The sequence below is a fragment of the Quercus robur genome, chromosome 8 (assembly GCF_932294415.1).
Source record: "Quercus robur chromosome 8, dhQueRobu3.1, whole genome shotgun sequence".
Lineage (NCBI taxonomy): Eukaryota > Viridiplantae > Streptophyta > Magnoliopsida > Fagales > Fagaceae > Quercus > Quercus robur.
In genome coordinates this window covers 23,646,187-23,661,091 of record NC_065541.1, presented here as the reverse complement: position 1 = coordinate 23,661,091, position 14,905 = coordinate 23,646,187, and the positions used below count along the sequence as shown (strand labels likewise).

The 14,905-nt window shown below is 32.2% G+C and overlaps 1 protein-coding gene and 1 long non-coding RNA gene across 6 annotated transcripts; one reads left to right on the top strand and one right to left on the bottom strand.

Annotated features, from left to right (window-relative positions):
* Window positions 1-6,228: 6,228 nt before the first annotated feature.
* LOC126695041 (uncharacterized) lies at window positions 6,229-9,381 on the bottom strand. 5 transcript variants are annotated; one of them, XR_007645952.1, is made up of 6 exons: window positions 9,087-9,381; window positions 8,823-8,950; window positions 8,673-8,711; window positions 8,500-8,600; window positions 6,904-6,984; window positions 6,229-6,689 (listed from the first exon to the last, which is right to left on the bottom strand). It is a non-coding gene; the product is annotated as an uncharacterized LOC126695041 (long non-coding RNA). The 5 variants fall into 5 exon arrangements; XR_007645951.1 differs by having other exon boundaries at window positions 8,500-8,711; XR_007645954.1 differs by lacking the exon at window positions 8,500-8,600.
* An 844-nt stretch (window positions 9,382-10,225) lies between these two features.
* Window positions 10,226-14,220, top strand: LOC126695038 (protein DETOXIFICATION 18-like). The gene is made up of 7 exons (XM_050391647.1): window positions 10,226-10,631; window positions 11,732-12,276; window positions 12,701-12,787; window positions 12,884-12,940; window positions 13,045-13,283; window positions 13,360-13,478; window positions 13,647-14,220. Exons 1-7 carry the CDS (start codon window positions 10,350-10,352, stop codon window positions 13,776-13,778), a joined length of 1,461 nt encoding a protein of 486 aa, XP_050247604.1. The 5' UTR covers window positions 10,226-10,349; the 3' UTR covers window positions 13,779-14,220.
* The last annotated feature ends 685 nt before the right edge of the window (window positions 14,221-14,905 follow it).

The following is a 14,905-nucleotide window of genomic DNA, read 5'->3' as shown; positions in this document are numbered from 1 at the left end:
ATATAGCTCAACCTGAGCGTAGCAACATTTAATGCTACGCTTCAGGTTTTAGTAATATATAGATATAGATTTTTATTAGTATTTTTAAATTTAGGAAAACTATTTTTAAATTGTATTAAAATAATGTGAAGAGAGAGAGATGAAGGAGTTAGAAAGCCATAATCTGGCATTTGGAAGTTAAAAGGTTGCCGTTTGAGATTGTAACTGTGAAACACAAAGGGTTGCCATTTGAAATTGTAAAGTGGAACACAAAGGGTTACCATCTAAAATTGTAATGGTGTAAGAGATAGGGTTGGGAATTATTTTCCTTTTATTAGTATTTTTAAACTTAGGAAAACTATTTTTAAATTATAGGACAAATTCAAGAAAAAAAAATGGTAATGACACAGTTGCTGATGTGGCTTAACTTAAGCGTAACAATATTAAATGTTATGCTTCGGTTTTTAGTAATATATAGATATAGACTAGTAAGTTACCCATGTGGTGCACGAATAATGTTGTAATATTTTATATAAGATTGTTTTGGAAAATGTTATATATGTATTATAGCATAATTGTTATAGAACTTTATTAGAAACGAGTTCATCATAGGGTTTGGCTTACCTCCAGTTACTTTTTTAAATGGAATTTCCTTTTATTTTAATGAGAAACTGCTACATCACCAACTAACTAAATAAAATATGAAGATTAAAATCTACTATCACTTACCATTGTTATTTAAAACAAAAAGAGATGTTCAGTTTTAAAAAGTACTAAAGGTAAGTTAAACCCTTGAGCATAAAAAGCAATAATTAAAAATTGCACACATATATCTATTATAATTATTCAATTGAAATAGTGAGAAATTAAATATATATAATAAAATAATAATAATAATAAAAAAAACTTTGGAGGAATATTGTAGACTAAAAGTTGATATAGAATGTGTCTTTCTCTTTCTTCTTAATTTTAAAATAAAATACATATCTCAAACACTCACAATCAATTACATCATTTACAAAACCCACAAATCCACAACGTTAGACCTTAACATCAAAATCGTAATTGTCGTTGTTATTCAATATAAAATGCAAGCCCCCCTTCTTTGGTTGTAGCTAGCTCATATGGGTTAGAATTAAATGAAATAATAATGGTAGAGTTAGGTAAATGTTGTCGAAAGATTGAAGATAAATAATATCATTTTTGGTCTATTTGTATTTGACATGGGATGGGACAGCATGAAGGGTTATGCAGGGATGGAGCCAAAACTTTGAGTTAGGGGGGCGGTTTTACTGTTGGCTGTGTGCAGTGATTTGAACCTCTAATTCTACTACCTAGTTGCTGAGATTTTTTTTTTTTTTTTGGTAGTTAAGAACAAAATTATTTTTATTTAGAATTTTTTAAAGGGCAGGGTAATTTATTTTGGATAAAATTAGTTAATTAAGGTTAATTTTGTTTTTAATTTTACTGGTAATTTTTGTTGTTGAGCTAATTTTTTTTTTACTTGAATATTTTGTTTTAGATTTTACATCTATAAATTTTTTTTATGGTCACTAAAATGAGGAAAATACTAGAGCTGCAAGTTTTTTTTTTATAAATTACTTATTAATAAGTGGTTACTAGTAAGTAAAAAATGATGTAAATGGTGTGCCCATATGCGAACCAATAAAAATTTGCTACCAAAAGGGTTTGTAAAAATGTTATAAAAAAGTTTGTGAGTATAACATTACTCTTAAAAGAACCAATGATATTGTTAAGGGGAAATAAAATGTAATTTTATAGAACAAAATTGCTAAAATTAATACACATATATATAATAATTTTTTTTTTTAAAATTAGGAGGGGTTATTGCCCCCCGGTCCAAGGGTAATTCCGCCCCTGGGGTTATGAGTAGGTATATATAAAGGGGTAGAAGTGCAAGAGGTGAAAATGATAAATTAAAATATAAAGAGTTTTGTGTGTATGTGTGAGAAATGTAAAGTTTTGAAATTTTAAGACTTACATTTAGGGGAGTTAGACAAAAAGTTGTGATATATGATATATATATATATATATATTAGTTAATAAGTGTTAATAAATAAAAAGTCAATAAGAGAATTTGTGGAAAAAAATTCAAAATTTTTATATTATATTATCTTTGTATAGAATATAAAGAGGTGAACGTACGTGAATGCGTAGAACTCAACTAGTTTAGCAAAATTTGGTTGACCTTTTTAATCTACTAATCGTGACAATTATGGCCACAGTGTTTTTTCTTTTTTCTTTTTTGGTGAAACTAAAATTGCTTTAACACAAAATAAATAAATAAAAGTTATCATAAATATATAGATACAAAATTAAGCGTTATGCCGGTAAAAAATTTGAAAAACAAAATTTTGGCAGGAATGATAAAACACACACCACAGTCCAATCCAAAACAAGAGTATAAGTCAGAAATTCTTACATTTTATATAATATATATATATATATATATATATTTCCATTCACTGATAGTCTTTGTTAATCTACTTTAGTCTTAATAGGCTCACTGCCTGGAAGGCTGGAAAAGAGACAAGTCTAACCTAATACATTTTTTTTTTTTTGGGAAATTAAAGAAACCATACATATTTTCAAAGGCCAAAACAAGTCTTCAATTTGTATTTTTGCTTCTCTTTTCCCCACCCCACCACGATTACTATTTTCTCTTCGTAGCCGCCTCTCTCTCTCTCTCTCTCTCTCTCTGTGTTTTTTTCTTTGGCATACGAGTCTGCTATTAATTAGATTAAATAGCCCACCAAAAGGACGCCAAGGTTTATCATCATATATAATAACCCTAAAGTCCAAGTCCAAATATAGTTCATTCACTTTACCCGATTTCCTAAGGTAGGACTACATGCATCTATATGAGTTTATATATAACTCACGCAATTATCAAAATCCCTGTTGTTTGTGTCGGTTAACTGCATTTCTATTGCAACTGGCTCACAATCAAACGTATAATAATAATAATAATAATAATTTTTTTTTTACCAAAAAAAAAAAAAAAAAACTTATAAGCAGCTAAACTCACCTTCTAAGTTTCACTAAAATTCATTTAAGTTCTCCAACTTTTTTTTCATTCATTTCAATTTTCTAAATCTCAAAACTCCTCAATTCAATCACCTATTAATGTTCCGTCTAGTATTGTCACTTAGTCCCCAAAACAATGTTCCTTTTGATTTGTTTTTAATATTTAATATTTTATTATTTATTTATAAATTAAAAAAAATACGTTAGTTAAAAATAAATTTAAAAAAAAACCAAAAAAAAAAAAAAAAAACTGGGCAAATTAACAATGTAGACTTTTGAAAGCGAATGCTTTCACATGTACTCTTGAGAGACGGTTTCAAATCTAAACAAATCTAGAATAGTCTTGAGTTCAATCTAAACAAATTGTATCTCAAAGCTACAAATACAATTTTGTCTATTAGGAAACCTAGGAATAAATTATGGGGCTTTGATTGTATATCTCCTTCCAACCATATGAAACATATATAGGTTTAGTAATGTACAGATCGAGAGCGAGATCTCAAAAAAAAAAAGATAATAGGTACAGAGGAGAGATCGAGTGACATCGGAGAAGTGTTTCCGGCAAAGATGCTAACTTCTTTCCCCTATTTGTGTGTGTGTCGTGTCTCTTTCTCTCTCTTGTATTGGGTTAGGGTTTTTGGTGGGGTGGGTGATGTATTTTCTTGTTCAGATTTGGTGTACGATGTGTTTGCCCAGTTTTTAATTTTCTGGGTTTTTTTAATTAATTTTTAAAAAAAAAATTATAAATAATTTATTAAATAAAAATTAAATATTAAAAATATACCAAAATGTCGTCATTTTGGGGGACTTAACAGAAATACTAGATGAAACTTTAACAGAAAACTGAATTGAAGTGTTTTGAAACTTACAGAACTTAAATAATCAAAAGCTAAGTTAAATGACTAAAATCAATTTTGGTGAAATTTAAGGGGTAAGTTTTGCATTTTAGCCTAATAATAATATGTGAGGTATATGAGATATTAGTATTACACTATAATGGTAAAGTTGAATTTATTCAATTATGTATTGGTTTTATTCCATGCCAAATTTGCTTGTAGAGATAGCAATGGGACGGGGCGGGGCAGGGCCGAAGGATGGGGTATTCGTTCCCATCCCGCATGGTTTTGTCTTGCCTCATCCCCACCCTGCCTCGCATGACGGGGAAAACCTTTTCACCCCATCCCCGCCCCTCAAGGCCCTGCAAAGCCCCGCCCCATCCCGTAAAACTCTACATTTTGTTAATTTACCCTACAACTAGTACAATTTTTTTTTAATGAAACCTATTTCATTAATAAAAATATACTTGAAATTACAACTAAATTTAACAAGACAATTACCAAAAAAAAAAAAAAAACTCATAATATAACACATAACAAAATAAAAGCAGAGAACCACATTGGGTAAAATAAATAAGTTAATATTGATATGTTTGTTTAAATAGTAGAGTTTTAGGATATGAAAAATTTACAATTATAACCATTAGCAACGCAGGGCGGAGCATGGACAGGGCGGGGTGGGGCGAGTCTAAAATGTCTAAACCCATCCCCATCCCGCCACGTGGTGCGGGGCTAAAATCTTGCCCCATCCCGCCCTACCACCTTTGCGGAGTGAGGAAAACCCACGTGGGGTGAATCGGGGAAGGGCGGGTTAAGCGGGGCAGGGCAAAATTGCCATCCCTATTTGCTTGTAGTACAACATTTAGAAACCCTATATTTAGGTGGGAATAATGTAAGAGTTGTATGTGAAAGAGTGTGAAGATTTGATCAAGAGTGTGCAACAAGAAGGTGATTCGCGACTGAGTTGCGAGTGGTGATTCACCAAAATGAAGCACACGTGTGAAGCATGTAGGAAGATGAAGAGTCAGGTCAGCTGGATCACTATAGGGCAAAAAATACAGTCTAGCCTAGTCTGGTAACTCACGACTGGAACTCGCAACTCATCCTAATCGCAAGTGACTCGCCAGTGCACCCTATTTTGCTAAAAAGTGTCTTTTCACATTCCATCTCATACCCTAATATAAATACCCTCATATCCACGAAATGTAGAGAGCTTCTAAAGAGAATTTTGTGAGAGAAACCTTAGAGAAAAACAAAATTGATTTATCTACAATCTTATACACTTGATTTTCCAAATTCCTCTACTCTTACCCTCTCCATTGTCGTACTAATGAGAGGATCATAAACCAAATCCTTACCTCACCAAATTCAAAGTAGTGAGAAAGTTCTTGGTATTTGGGAAGCAGTTCAATAGAGAACCAATTCATATTGGTTGATGCAATGAGCTAATTGCGGGATCCGGAAAGTTAGAGAAGACACAGCTCGGTGTAACCTTGTTAGAGTAAGAAGTTTTGAGGGTTTAGGTGCATTGGGTAGATTAGGCTTGGTTAAAATCAGAATTTTTGTTTTATAATGCTGATGTTTTAAAAATAATGATGACGTGGAAAATTGTGAGAGTTTCAAAGGTTTCGGTTTTATATATACTAGTCACTAACCCGTGCGATGCACGGAAAAATTCAGAAAAATGTTCAAGAAGTTCTTTTTTTTTTTAATTCATCTTCCTCTGGATTGATGAAAGCTATAAAATTAATTCCTAATATTCATGTACTTAAACAACAAATTTAAATGGTTATATGTTGCAAGTTTGATGAATCCATAATCATAACCTTTAAAAATACTTCATTCCAAACTTACAAAAGTAAATTTATGAATCTTTACTCCTCATTTGGCAAGCACAATTATTTTCCAATTAAATATCCTTTCAAATAGTGTTTCTCAGTATTGGTACGTTTTGTAGTTGGAAAAGAGATAAGCAAGTCTAATGTTTAGTTCATATTGCAATGTTTAGTTCTATTTAATGAGGCATGTTATATAAACTAAAAAAAAAAAAAAAAAAAAAAAAAAAATTAAAAATGTAAAATGTTTCTTGATATTCAATTGGTTAAAAACACAATCGGTGCTATCTAACAAATTTCCACTTTGAATTCATTAAATTTTATTAAAATGCAAAACCCCATTTAAGACTAATAGGTATTTGCTAAACTATCTAGCCATGCAACTATATCAGTTGATAGTGTATATATTGTGTGCGGGAATGTGGATATGCATACACAAAAACACACAAAATTAAAATACAAATTATGTGTTCCTACTTCTCTATAAAATCTAAAAGGGAATAAAAACCAACATCAAAGTTGAATAAAAATTATATCTGAAAGCATAATGTAAAAAGCATTTCTTATTAACTTATATCCCAAAATTTTAAGGAACATCTCAAGTAGTTTAGTAGCTAAACATAGCTTTTAGCAACTATAGCATTCAGCAAGAACTTTCAATATCTAGCCTAATTTACAATTTTTTTTTCAATAAGTAACCTAATTTACATACGTGACAGCTTAGCAACTGAGAGAAGACTTCCACTGAAACTTCTATGGCACCATCAAACCCCAAACTTGTCAACATGTGCTAATCCAAAATGGTTCCTCTTTCCTTTAGATTCAATTTTTCCACCATGTTCTATAATAAGTTACATACAATCATCATAGAACTCCTAATCATAACTTAAGGCAAGTTTTCAAGAACTCCATAGAACTCCAGTTTATGGTTTTCTTCCACTCTATCTATGTGTGGGAGTGCACCATCAGGTACACAACATTCTTCTTTAGTCTAGAAAAAAAAAAGGTAAACAATCATCAGTTGAATTATTTCCATTTAAAACAGATTTTGGATGCATGTTTGATTCAATAACTTAGTAAAAAAATAATTAACAGGCGTTTCTTTGAATATATTATGTTGAACCTATGACTATAAATAGAATCTATATAAGATTTCAAATAAACTATTACACATTTACAGCTTAATATAAAGGAAAAACAAAAACCTTAAGATAAAAGACAAGTAGCTCATTATCTTCGTCTAAGTCCGCCCACATCACCATTCACATCTAGCAAATCAATACGAACTACAAAACACAAACATAGAAAACTCATCAAATTTTCCCCATAAGTAAAGCAAAAGTACAAATACAAAATAAGTTTGTCACTGAATCCTAAACGTTGAAACAATAAGCAACGGAAATTAATAAATCAGAGAGAGCTTTAAAAAAGAGCATCAAGAACTCTCATTTCCACTTTCATGTTTGTGTATTGAATTGATGTTAGTTGCATTGAAAACTATACATAAAATAAAAACCCATAAAAAATTTCATCCAGAATAAGAAAATTGTGTTATTTCAATTTCTACTAACAATCAAATGGCAAAGCTATATTAGGGGAAGGAAAAGAATTAAACAAAAAACATGCCAACAAACTACCTAGATGTTCATGGCCTTCATGTTAGACTTTAGTTGTTTATGGCTTTCTTGTTAGACTTAAGTTAGCTTCCTAGGCAATAAAAGTTTATAAAATTTTCACACAATTACATTCCCCAAAATTCATCAAATTTGAAACAATATTCTAACTGCAAAATTTATGAACTAAAACCCCAATAACTTGCTCAAAATTTAAAAATTAACAAAATCAAAATTCTTTCATTTAAAAAAAAAAAAAAACTTTTTGGGTAAACTCTATAAAATAAGCAAATTTAAGAGGAAGAGAGAGAGATTTATCATGCACAAAATCTCTAAGAAACTCAAGGCCTGTGGAACTTATAGCTAAAAATTATAAAAATTGAAACCCAAAAAAAAAAAAAAGAATTAAAAATCTTATTTAACCAAGCATAACATAATATTTTAACTTCTCCAACTAACATACTACATATATAGTAGTAAATTCTTTTGAAGCAAACAAAAAAAAAAAAAAAAAAAACATAAGAAAGAACGAAGGAGGGAAAAAATTTCAAATGCAGTAATTAAATTAAGCTTACTACCAAAAAAAAAAAAAAAGGAAAAAAAATAAACAATGAATAAAGAAATATGTTACCCTTGCTTGATGATGTACATCTACAAACATGAAAAAGAAAATGCAAGCATCTGCAACGAAAGAAGTTATTATGGTGTCCATCTCTTGTTTGAATAACTCTTGGCCTTTTCTGTTAGTTTATCTACTCTATTATCAATTTATCATAGCCGAATGAGGCAATACCTAATTACATGACAATTAAATCAATTAGACATTTAAATACATCCAATCAATGCGCAATCATCTATATAAAACATGAAATTAGTATTATTGATTAAGGTATGGATAAAGGCTTCGGTACAATCCATAATGACCCTCCCACACAACTCAGCAAGTAGCAAAACTACCGAATTGACATATAAGATAGACGTACATATAACAAAGTCACATGTATTATGGCTACAATCTAAGGGTCAAATCATACACAACTCAGCAAGCAGCAAAACTACCAAATTGACACAGAAGATAGACGTACATATAACAAAGTCACATGTATTATGGCTACAATCTAAGGGTCAGATCATAAACTATCCACTATAGTGTGACGAGAATAATGCAAACCACATATGGAGATTAACCTGCAGGCTACAACTATTCAAAAACAATGAATCTTGATATGTTCCTTCTTCACAATGCCAGCTTGCACAAGGAAGGTGGGAACATTCTTCCTCTGATCTCCCTGAAATTGTATAACCTCAACTTGATATAAGCCTAATAAAAAATAATCACAGATTGGGGTAATTTTCCTTACCCTAATTTCTAAGCTTTTCTCTACAGCCAACGGCAACAACTAAAAATACAAAAAATTGCAGACCATAAACTCAATACCCAAACAGGAAAACATAGAAGAATTAACCCTAAAAATTTTAAATATACATAGAAAATAAAAATTTAAGTATACCTTGACGACTCGTACAAAGGATGCAGCTAACAACTCCTTGCCATTAAAGTTGACGGTGGCCTTGAACCTGGGCCTGTGGTTAGACCAATTTGCCTCTCACAAAAGGAAACAGAATGTTGATTGAATTACTGAAATACAAAAGAGAGAGCAATGCGTCCAATAATTGAAATTAGCAAAACCCACTACAGGGCTCCAAACCCATAAATCTAAGTAAATCATTCAAAAGAAACACTCCCAAACGAAACATGAACAAAGGTGAAATACCTGAAGTGAATCATCCACATTTTGTCAGTATTCTTGAGCTCTTCTTTAAATAAGCTGTTTTCTGATTCAATTAAATGAGGAGTTTTGAAACCGTGAAAGATAGGAAGAGCAAAAGGAGGGGAGATAGTGATAAGGTATGAAGGAGTCATTCACTTATATAAGGAGAGGAAGAGACAAAGAAGGGAAGAGAGAGGTTTGAGTTAGAAAGCTGAAGGCTTGAAGTATTGAATCTGTCTTTGGAAGAGAGGGAGGTTGGCGTTAGTCATGCTAAAGGTCTGAAGAAGAAGAAGAAGAAGAAAGGGTTGGCGTTTAAAATAATGAAGGGTTGGGTTTGGGCTTAATGGTGTACAGCAACGTAATATTCATTTTTTGGGCTTTGCGGTGAACATAAATAAAGTTATAAAAATTGGGCTTTACGATGGAGATATGACTGGAAATCATTTTCTTTTTAATAGTATTTTAAAATTAAGAAAAAATTTAGTAAAAGTATTTTAAAATGAATAATGCTACATACATAAACTATTTTACAAATATTTTACAAACTGCTAATGTGGCATACTCCACCTCAGCTTTTTAAAAACCAAAATACCACATCAGATATTAACAAAGAAAATTAATAAAAGAAAAAAGAAACCTAGATTTGTTTTGCTTCTAAACCCTCTCTCTGCACCTCCCTATCATCCTAAACCCAGGCCTCACACTCCGACTAGCGCCTCCGAAGCACAAAATTAAAAAAAAAAAAAAATTTGTCCCATAAAATTCTGTCAAATGGGACTGCAGCACTTTAAAAATAAAATTGTCATATTACGGAAAACAACAAACTATTTTTTTTTTTTTTTTTGGTAAACTAACTTATTCATTGAATATGAATGAATAATCACTAATACCACTTGTAATAATTTCACTACTGAACCTCTTTGAGTGACGTAATTATATGCTTACCTACCAAATTAATTTGTAATCATATAATATATATATGAATACTTTTTGAATAGCATAATGTTGGCCTGTTTGACTGCGAATGGGTTTAGGAAGAGAGGGAGGCGTCATATTGATGGCTGATGTGCCTCAGTAGCAACATTAAATATTATCCTTTTAACTTTTAGTATTATACAGATATAGATAGATACAGAGAAGGACAACACGCCAAAATATCCTGCGTAGCTGTCAAATTGATGTCCATCAGTCTTATAGTTCCACTTGATTATACCATTATATTCTGACAAGTGATAGAAGAAGAAGAAGAAGAATAGCTCGAAGAAAATGGATATGTTAGCGAACACAAATTTAGAAAGTAAAACACCTTTGATAGAGGCTGGTGATCATGGTGAAGAAGAAACTAAGAAAAGGTGGTGGCAGAAAGTGTTGGACGTGGAAGAGGCCAAGAAACAAGTCTTGTTTTCCCTACCAATGATTCTTACAAACGTTTTCTATTACTTGATCACCTTGGTATCTGTCATGTTTGCCGGCCACCTTGGTGAGCTTGAGCTTGCTGGAGCCACTCTTGCAAACTCTTGGGCAACTGTCACCGGCTTTGCTTTCATGGTAACTCTTATCTGTTACTGTAGTTATGTGATGAATATCTAAACCTTCTTTTTCTCCTATGTTACCCTTTAGTCTTTAAAGAACATATGATTAAAAAAAAGGTAGCAAGTAAATATTAGTATATATATGGCTCAGTTGTTAAACTTTCTTTTAGTACTTAGAAAATATTTCTTTGGTTTACGAGTGAAAAATTGAAATGAATCCTATTGTTGCTCAGTTGATCACAGATCATAGGTAGATATGGATAAGCACGGCCACAATTTTTTTTTTTGCCAAACTGTTTTTTATATGAATGAAAATCAAGTTAGTCTGTGGATAAGCACTGCAACATAATCATTGCTGGGAGGGAAAAACGGTTATGCTATCTAGTAAGGAGTACAAAGGATATCAAGGTACAAGTAATCTAAAATACGATTTGGTTTCCTATTTTTAAATTGCAATTTTGTTTCCGATAAAAAAAAAATTTATTCATCTTTGTGTAATTTCCTCCACATGTGACAAAAATCCGACAAAGATGATGATGGTGATAGTAAAGGCTCGAATCAAGATTCCATGTAATTAGTCCAAAAGCAAAGTACAAAGATGATTATATCAGCATATAGAAAAGTCCACGAGTTTGGTCTGTTTCAAGCGGCCAAGTTTTCTAGTCATGTGATAGCACTCCTTAAATACGCATCTACTTTGGCGTAACTGTCCTGTAGCACAGGAATGCTTGAATAAATAAATGAATACGTAAAGAACTCCAAGTCATGATAGGCCAATAGTCTTGTAACATGTCACCGGGTCTGTTTGATAGAGAGAATTTGGGTTTAAATCCTCCCACCCCCACCTACTGTAAGAAGAAAAAAAGAAGTAATTAGAGTTTTAATTTACTCTTTCAGGGTTTAATTGTATGTCATTAAAAGCAATTGTGAAGTGGCAGCCCTACTTTCACAGTAAATTTGTTGCTATACCTGATATATAGCTTATAGATTGTGACTCAATTGCGTCCAAGATGAGTTATACTCTGATTAGATTGCATAGTCAATTCATTGTCTTTGTAAGCTATGTATTCTTATTTAACCTTACTATGATGCTTCATTCTTGAATCTTATCTTTAGGTTGGTTTAAGTGGAGCACTTGAGACACTATGTGGGCAAGGGTTTGGTGCAAAATTATATAGAATGTTGGGGATCTATCTACAAGCCTCTTGTATCATATCCTTCCTATTCTCTATCATTATATCCATCATCTGGTTCTATACAGAGCCAATACTGATCTTACTTCATCAAGATACTAGCATCGCAAAGACCGCCTCTCTCTATATGAGATTTCTCATTCCTGGACTATTTGCATATGGCTTTCTGCAGAACATCTTGAGATTTCTCCAGACACAATCTGTGGTTATGCCCATTGTTGTATTCTCGTTGATACCATTGATTATTCATATAGGCATTGCATATGCTTTAGTGCATTGGACAGGTCTTGGTTTCACAGGAGCTTCTTTAGCAACTTCAATTTCATTTTGGCTGTCAGTCATTATATTGGCCATGTATGTAGTCTGCACAAAAAAATTTAACCACACATGGGAAGGATTTTCATTGGATTCATTCCATTACATTTTTACCAATTTAAAACTAGCCCTGCCCTCTGCAGCAATGGTATGGTAAGTGAAACTTCATTTATTTCATCTCATTACCATGCTCTTCAGCTCTTGCTAATTGTATAGAATTAACTTTAACATAGACTTACAAAAATATGTGAACAACATTTAGAATATAATCAAAACCCTTTGTAAAGATAGAAACACAATCACTCAGATATGTTCAACTAAGTGTTGCAGAATTTTATAAAATCTTCTATCTATTATTGGTGTACCATGACCAGAAAAAAATTTGAACCTGGTCTGAAATGAATTAATGAAAGCCAGTCCTAATTAAAGATGGCAATTTGTTGAAAAAATTTTCAATACAAAGGGTTTCAGCTAGTGAGTCATTATGACATACTGATCTATTAGGAGACATAGGAGTATGGTATGAAACATGACCTCAAAAATTTTACTAGTCTTACATGGTCAAAATTTTTGCCAGTTTGGAGTACTGGGCTTTCGAGATTCTGGTTTTCTTAGCAGGACTAATGCAAAACTCAGAAACAACTACATCTCTGATTGCAATGTGGTAAGTTTTACATCTTTTCCCCTAGTTTTTATAAATTTTAAGATCTAATCTTCACGATTTACTCCAAATTTTTCCTTTTTTGGATTATATATTCAGTGTGAACACAGAAACTGTCGCCTACATGATCACATATGGTCTCAGTGCTGCTGCAAGGTTAGTTAGTTGAACAACTTCTTTTGGTTTGTATTTATACCTTCTAGTTCTTCCATTCTGTATTTAGTCACAGATATTGAGAAAAATAGAACTGATGATTACAGTACGAGGGTGTCAAATGAGTTGGGAGCAGGCAATCCAAACCAAGCTAAGAGTGCCATGGCAGTTGCTATCAAGCTCTCTGTCCTTCTAGCACTCACAGTTGTTTTGGCTCTTGGCTTTGGTCATAACATCTGGGCTGGATTCTTCAGTAACAGCAATGAAATCATACAAGAATTTTCTTCAATGACACCTCTACTTGCAATTTCAATAATTTCTGATTCTGTTCAAGGTGTCTTATCAGGTAATAATCCTCAACTTTTCTTTTATATGTGCAGATTATTCCACAGTTATTGGTGCTAATGATTTAGATACTGCAGGGGTGGCCAGAGGATGTGGTTGGCAGCACTTGGTTGTGTATGTTAACTTGGCAACTTTCTACTGCATTGGAGTACCAATTTCAGGACTCCTTGGTTTTACTTTGAAACTACAGGCTAAGGTGAAATATATTTATAGTAGTCTGTTCACAAACATGCCTAAAAATCAGTATACTTGTCTGCATAGACATAAGATTTCCATATTTCCTTTATAGCAATTTGAGAAGCCCTCGTGCTTAGAAAGAAGTTTAGTTATCTAAAATTTGCCTGCAATGAATTATTCTGTACAGGGTTTGTGGATTGGCTTAATCTGCGGTCTATCCTGCCAAGCTGTCACCCTCTTGTTGGTGACACTGCGAAGAACATGGGCTAAACTGGATCTCTCCAATAACAACACAAACGGAGATCCAGTTTTAGTTTAGAAAAAGGTCGTCAAGCATTGTCAGTGATTAGCAACACAGGCTACTTGGGTCTGTGACATATCTTGGGAGACAATATATGCAGTTTATGGATGAGATTTTGCAGCTTCCTTCAAACATTGCAACTATGGATTTTTCCATACACTGGCTCAAAAGAACAAGATTAGAAGAAGGGTCAATGTCCTTCAACATATTAATCTGAAACTAGTGTTGTAAAATACAAGCATTTATTTTCTCTAGTTTGAGATGTGTTAAAGGACCTCTCAATATAACCCCTAGATGGATTGGGATCAAGCAGCATTAAAAAGGCATCCCAGAACTCATACTAATTATTTAGATTAAAAGTGTAACAAGTACAACCTTATTTTCTTCTTAAAAAAGGAAAAGAAATGTACCACCTTATTTAAATTTTGTTATTCAAAGCTTAAAATTGGTACCGTTATAATCAGTTCTAAAATGAAATAACTTAAGCTTCTTTTCTTTTCTTTTTTTTCTTTTGATAATTTAATAGTTAGAAAAAATGGGGATTTAAATCTTGGATATTTCTATTTAAAACACAAATTAGTGTCAACTAATTGAGTAACAAGACTCTTGGCTAAGCTTATATTTAGTATTAGAAATTAAATAGTAGAAATTTTTGATAGAATGCTCTTAATGATCTTGATTACCCATAGCTGACCCCAAAATTAAGACTAAGGTTTAGTTATTGTTATTGTAAAAGTAATACATGGACCAATCTATGTTGTCCCCAAACATATATTCAATAGTCTAGACTCTATCTAAATCCGGAAAATCCAAACAGCAATCTAAAAGGAAATCCGGAAAATCCAAACAGCAATCTAAAAGGGATTTTTGGATCCTGTCACAAGACTTAAACCCCATATACTTTGATGCACAAGCAATACTCGTTATTGACGATGGTTACATGTTATATTTGCACAATTATATACAACCATTTTTTTTTATACAAGATAGAATTTCTACTCTAACCTAATCTAAGAGTATATGTGTGTGAAGCTCCCTCCTAGAAACTTGAATCCCAGTCTTTGCCCCCCACATCCCACAAACATTTATACTTGTGGAGTGACCACTACATTAAGAGTATGCGGTGGTAACCATATCTGTTACTA